Genomic DNA, 6,887 nt, shown 5'->3' on the forward strand with positions numbered 1-6,887 from the left:
GTCAAATTGAGTCGCAGAATTTGTTTTCTATGTGCCATACATATCCCAGGATGCAGTCTCAGAGTCCTGGTTGAACCTGTTGTTGAATGTGTCGCTGCTGGAGAAGTCATTGGAGCTGGTCCTCACATTTCGGCTTTTTACACTGTTCAGTTTCCCCACAGCATTTCTGAAAATGCCTTTTGACATCCAAAATAAAACAAATGGTGTTTAAACAACAATTGTGTCATGTGATGGATGTGTTGCATGAAGAAATATATGACACAGTTGCTTATTTCAAAGCATATATTTCATTAAATTTGCCAAGTCTGCACAATGTTGGACACCTGCAATGTTTTATCTTTGCCACAAGAGGGAGCTAAGCATTAAAGTACAACACTCAACAAAATGTCCTTCATATAACATCATCTGCAGCCTTGGAAAGAGTCATCAGAAGAACATGTTGAACAGTTATTTCAGCTGACAGAGTACACTTGCTTGTAGATAACTGCTGTGTCCACTGAGAGGAGATACATGATAGTTTGGACACAAACTGTTGGCACCTTTGGTTGCTGACTTGTACATTCATCCACAAAAATAATCATTTTCAGTAGAAAAACTTCTTCAAGAGTTTCAACAGTGCAATCTTTAGTATTAGCACAATAAAAAGGCTACAATGCATGAACGGACATGGTTTTTTTCCCAGTCCTGCTCCTTGTCATCTGAGGGCCCGTTGTTGTCATACATCAGTTCGTGTTCCTGCTTCTGTTTTGCAAAACCACATGACATAGATGTTTAGCATGAATGTAGCTAACTTTTTCATGTTTTTAGAGATGTGAGTAAAGATGCAAAACTAAGTACAGAACACGCCCTGTTTACATAATTTAGTGTCATTACTGGATCAGGTCTGTATTTACATCATTGACATTTGCTGCTTATGCTGCGTTCACATGGAATCAGGGAGATGGTAAATGGCAAAGTGGACGTTTGCCCTAACCACTGACCACTAACCACTGAGGGGGGCGCTATGCATTAACAGGGGTGAAGCACATATCGATGGAGGAAAAAATTTTGATTAAACACCAGTGGAAAATAATGGAAACGGTAATGGTAGATGGCATTGCTTGTCAAAATTAAAATATTTTAACTCATTGCCATCTTCCATGTCCGACTTGTCAACCTGATGTTACGAAGCTCCTTCATACAAGGCGAAAACACAGCTGATCTGGACAGTTACTGGACAGTGGTAGAAAAATTACACTACAACATCACTATGGCAACATACTGTCCTGCCGGTCTGTCAGACTGTTTGTTTGTTTATCCTGTGCCGTCCAGAAGGTGTTGTCTACCATCTGCCTGATTCCATTTGAACGCAGCATTAAAGCAGGGTCAACAAAAAAAAAAAAAGTTTATAAAAATGTTTACATTGTTGTTAAATCAGTGCTACAAATAGTGGGGTTGAAAGCATGGATTCTTGCGGCCCCAGATATTCCAGTATGATGCATGAGGATGTAGCAGGCCCGTTGTTTCGTAGCTACACCGCTCACCCCTCTCGGCAGTCCACAAAGTTTCCTTTTATCCAGTAGCAGATCTGAGCGTATTTGAGAGGCGTGATTCTCACTGCTACGTTAAATTCCTGAGACGCCCCTTGTTTCTCCACCCACTGATGCCCAGAAAACACGCCTATCACCTTCCGCTCCCAGCGCCGGCGCCGCCCATCCCACATCCGGGCGTAGACTCCTGACCCGCTGGCACCGGGCTGAGCATCACAGTGCTGGTACAGCAGGTCTGACGTCTCCTCACCGGCCCGACAGAACCGATACACTAGCTTGCCAGGACGGTCGTTATCAAATCCCGAGAAGTGAACTCGTCGTCCGGGCAGCCTCTGAGCCGGGGGGCTGACTCCTAACTTCATGTGGCGGCGTTTGTGGGGTTTCTTGAGTTCAAGCAAAGCGTAGTCGTAGTCCATCCCAATGTCATTGGCGTTTCCTTTAATCCATCCTTTGGGCACGTGGGTGCGTTTAGCTCTGATCCACTGGAACTTCATTCTGTCATTGGTTGGTGGGGCGTAAGGAGCGTAGCCACCTTCAACATGGTTGGTGAAGTTTGAAGGAGGGTAAAAGGAAGCAGCCTGTGCGTCTCGTTGCTTGGTTTTTAGAAACCCAACCCGGAGCTTCTGGGCTCCTTTCACATAGTTTTTACCATCATGAACGCAGTGAGCAGCTGTGAGAACATGACGGTCCCCCACCAGTGTACCAGAGCACCCAGTGGACAGCTTGACAGCCACCGAGAATGGATATTTAAGCAGAAAGTTCTGCCCAGCGATGCTAAAACGCCCATCGTGGCCGAAGATCTGTCGCTTCCTCCTGACATGTGACCGCTCAGCCTTCCCAGATGACCCCGGGGAATAGGCTGGACTGGTGTTAGAGGTGGGGTCATAGCCATAGATCCCAACAGCGGTCTCAGTGAGTTGACCGTCAGAATGGAGTGTCTCATAAGCAAGAAGACGCCGCAGGTCCCAGTAGCTCGGGCGAGGGGCCCTCTTGTGGCATTCTGGGTCACAGGAGGAGCTGACGTCCAAGCGGGCCGGAGAAAGGAAGTGAGGGGGTGATCGAGCCTCCGTCTGCTGTGGGAGGACCACAGGGACACGCTGCATAACCCACTGGGGACGGGAGGAGGAGGAGGAGGAGGAAAAAACAGGGGAAAGGAAGAGGAAAAATAGGAGGGAGGTAAACCTGTGGATGGACAGGAGCACATATTAGATCAACTCTTTCCAATTCACTGTCAGACATTTCTGCACAGTGATGCTGTTAAACGTGACCGGATGTCTGAGGCCCTCTGCATGACAAAACATTCTCATTCCTAAAACAAGCATCATAGATTTATAATCACAACCATGGGAGCTAAGGAGGAGCATTTCAGCTTGAGGAATTTTTTTTTCATCTGCCCTGGAATTTGGCAGCTGTGAACTTCCACTGTTTTTAATGCTGCAAATATGACAGACAGGGCAAAGATTAGGCCTTACTAGGCTCTGATGGAAAATTCCTAGGGTGGCCTGAGGGATTGGCCTTAAGCCTGCAAAAGTGGATGAATAACATTTTGTTTTGCACTGAATAAAGACGCTATTTTTTATGTAAATGGGTTAAAGGTGATAGAGACAGTTATGTGACAGGGGAGTGTTGTTATTTGAGAAATGCTGCAGAGATGTTAATGGAAACTATAGCATGGCATAGCTGCATCTACTCATAACAGAGTAATTAAATGAAAGCCATATTTAGATTCTTTATTTTAGGGGGAATCAATTTATGAGAAGTGTTCATCTGGCAGAGCAGTTAACATTAGATTTTTATTTATTAGTTTACACGTACCCCCCTGTCTACAGAGTCCTCTGACTCCTCTAGATCTCCCAAACACACGCGCAGATGAACCGGACACAGAGGAGACTTACCGGGGGAGCGCAGCCCGGGTGCGCATGGTTTGTCCTCTGCAGGTGAGCCGATGGTTGAACACGGAGGCAAGCGGAGCCCGCGATGGGTGTTTAACTGGTGAACACTGCTGCTGTTGCAAAACAAAAAAAAAAGGAGGCTTCTCGGCGCTTCTCTCAGGAACTGACGACTTTATTTAATCCTTGACAGTCTGGAGTTTTCCGAAAGCAGCAGCCGGGTGGAGAGCGGAGGAGTTGGATCATTGTGCGCTGCTGCAGGAGGCGCTCTCCTGACTATGTGCGCTCACAGTGTCACATCTGCAGGCGAGGATACAGAGTGAGATATCCGACCCCGATACGGTCATGTGACGTATCACATCACTGCTGCTGGTTAATAACTCACTCATCTTCTTCCCCCCTCTCATACCAATATGACGAGGCTGTGATTGGAAGTCCATGGTAACGATTAGGCGAAGTCAGGTCTGTGTTTTATTAAATTTGGTGATTGGTTTATAAAGGTTTTGCACTTTGTGACAATTTTCACTGCAGTGTGCTCATTGCACATCAAACAATTTTTAATCCGGGGTGCATCTAATTATGATTAATGATTAACAGCTATCTCTGCCAAGTCAGTCTGCAGCCGATCCCGACACAAAAGTCGACAAAGTCCAAAACCTGATCACATTTTATGGTCGAAACTTGTTTATTTATGATTAATAAAGTTTGTAGTTTGATATGGCAACACATTTGACCAATTTTAGCAACAGTAACAAGCTAAGATGCTGTTAATTAGAAAGTACTAGTCTTCAACATTGGAACTTGATTATCATCTCGTTTGAGGACACTAGGACTTTATTGTTGTTGACAATGTTTAGTTTTCTATACTCATCAGGTCCTACTAATCCCAAATAGTTAGGAGAAAATGAATGTATATGTACATATATATATAGTTTAGATCTTTTCAAGTGGGGTTGTATGAGGTATTTATCCATAGCCAGTATATAACCTACAATAGATCTCAGTTGGCTTGCCCCCAGTTTGGAGAAACAGGCAGGAGTACACCATAGAAGCTCAGCAATGTACTGCTGCGGAGGGGTCAGCAACAAAATCAACGAAATGTTTTTAAGGCCGACCTTAAAAAACAATATCAATTCCACTGTACTTTGCTGTCAGACAGTTTCTGGCAGGGAAATTAGGTTGTTATATCACTCTTTTCAAAGCCAGACGACATTGAGAAAATCAGTGATTTAACAACGCCGAACAAAGAAGAAGAAGAAGATCTACCACTGCTTCGCACAGTTATTTTTTGTTTGTATTATTGTGTGACTTTGGTGTTTGAAAAGGTTAGTTTGGATTCACAAAGTCACACAATAACAATAACTAACTAACTAAGTGATGAAGGCAGCGTCATGCCAGCTCCTGTTCAGCACATCCAGATTACTGTTGCTAATTCTTATGGGTTACATACTTTCTAAGGGGCTATCTGGTTTGTGGTTATACGTGGAAATAAGTGGTTAATAAATGGATTTTGTTCAGGATCCTTTCAGAAATTAAGTGGTCCATTAAAATGGGTCTTCCTAATGATTTAAGTAACTTTGAAGACAAGTGTCCTTTGAGAAGATTAACACAACAAGGTAGCACAAACTGGCAACCCAAAAGTTATTCTTCTAGGTATAAAGGTATAAAGTGGCCTCTTCATAATATTATTGTTTAGTCCGATAAAATGGGGTATAGACTGGCTGCTCAGAGTTTACAGTCCGCTGATGTTTTGATATCGACAGGCCAACACAGCTGGACGGAGGCGTGAGCTGCCTGTCCAAAACTGTGAGAGGAAGAGAGGAAATGTGAGCGTGTAGAGAGGATGATGGAAAAGGAACTCGAGTGGTGTGTAGCTGTTTGTGTATATGACTGTGTCTGAGAGCAAAATTGAGATGCTGCTCATACAGTGACCCACTCGCCACAAAAACACTGACCCAGATCAGGCGACACGGCCTGATTCCCCCTCCTTCTCCCTCCCTGTGTCGCACAGACACGTCCACAAAGGCCGTCAGACTTCTCATTAAATAATTATGGAGCACACATACGTCGACATTTAGCCCAAACACACTTTCTCACTGTTGATCCTCTGGTTTAATTAATCACAAAAGACTTTTCAGCTTTTTATTTCTGAACAGAAACCTCGCTCTCTTCACATCATATGACTGTGATTATCCCCTCTGAAATATGACATTTACATTCAGAGGCGAACTCTGCTCAGTGGGCAGAGTGAGGCTCTGGTGCCAATGTTAGAAGTTTGATTTCCACTCAACTCACCCATGCGGAAAATGTGCGCGCTGTTGGTAGATAATATGCTATGTAATGATTTCATTACTGCCACCAAAAAGACAGGGAGAAAGAAAGAAAGAACAAGAGGGGTGGGGGCGGTGAATGGGGACTCATGCATGGCTGAACAGTTAGCCAACCTCCACCCATCTCTCCATGCCCAGCACAAATTTGTTCAAATGAGGACTGTAATGCCAGCAATCATCATTGGATTCTCGTGAGGCATGTGCAGAATTTAGAATGTTTATGGGTTTTTTTACCGCAAAATTAAAGCACTAGTTTGACATTTTGGTAATTATATTGAGAAGATCAACACCACTCTCATGTCTGCTCGATGAATCTGTAGCCGGAGCTAACAGCAAGTTAGCTTAGCTTAGCATAAAGACTGGAAACAAAGAAACAGCAAGCCTGGCTTTATAAAAAGGTAGCAACCAGGTGCCACACTGTAAGCAGCATACATCTAACAGGAAGCTTCTAAAATGGTGGACACAGTGCTGAAAAAATGCAAATATATACACTTTAGGTACACTTTGCTAGTACCGGATTGGAACCACTTTTTAGCGCATGATGGCATCATGCAGTTGCTGCAGATTTGTCAGCTGCACATCCATGATGCGAATCTCCCATTCCACCACATCCCAAAGGTGCTCTATTGGACTGAGATCTGGTGACTGTGGAGGCCATTGGAGGACAGTGAACTCATTGTCATGTTCAAGAAACCAGTTTGAGATGATTTGAGCTTTGTGACATGGTGTGTTATCCTGCAGGAAGTAACCATCAGAAGATGGGTACACTGTGGTCATAAAGGGATAGACACGGTCAGCAACAATACTCAGGTAGGCTGTGGTGTTCAAACCATGCTCAGTTGGTACTAAGGGGCCCAAAGTGTGCCAAGAAAATTATTTAGTTTTTTTGCAACTTGCGAATATTCGCCCATAACAGCAGTACTTACGGGAGCTAACAGCTAACTTGGTTGACAGTAAAGTACAACAGAAAGCTGGAATCAAGTGATGTAAACACGGAGGCTCTGAGCTCTGAACCAGTGTGAACCAAGACAGCAACACTCTCTTATTTTTCATACTGTCAAAGCAGCACATTACCACTTTACTCCTCCCATTGTTAACTTCCACACCGTTTGCATTTATTTGCACCTCTTAGTGTCTTT

At 44.1% G+C, this 6,887-nt stretch overlaps 1 protein-coding gene across 1 annotated transcript; it reads right to left on the bottom strand.

Moving 5' to 3' along the window:
- Positions 1-312: 312 nt before the first annotated feature.
- LOC125903684 (serine protease 23-like) lies at positions 313-3,738 on the bottom strand. Its single transcript, XM_049600755.1, has 2 exons — positions 3,425-3,738; positions 313-2,711 (listed from the first exon to the last, which is right to left on the bottom strand). Exons 1-2 carry the CDS (start codon positions 3,448-3,450, stop codon positions 1,520-1,522), a joined length of 1,218 nt encoding a protein of 405 aa, XP_049456712.1. The 5' UTR covers positions 3,451-3,738; the 3' UTR covers positions 313-1,519.
- Between the last annotated feature and the right edge of the window lie 3,149 nt (positions 3,739-6,887).

The sequence above is a fragment of the Epinephelus fuscoguttatus genome, linkage group LG2, assembly GCF_011397635.1.
Source record: "Epinephelus fuscoguttatus linkage group LG2, E.fuscoguttatus.final_Chr_v1".
Taxonomy (NCBI): domain Eukaryota; kingdom Metazoa; phylum Chordata; class Actinopteri; order Perciformes; family Serranidae; genus Epinephelus; species Epinephelus fuscoguttatus.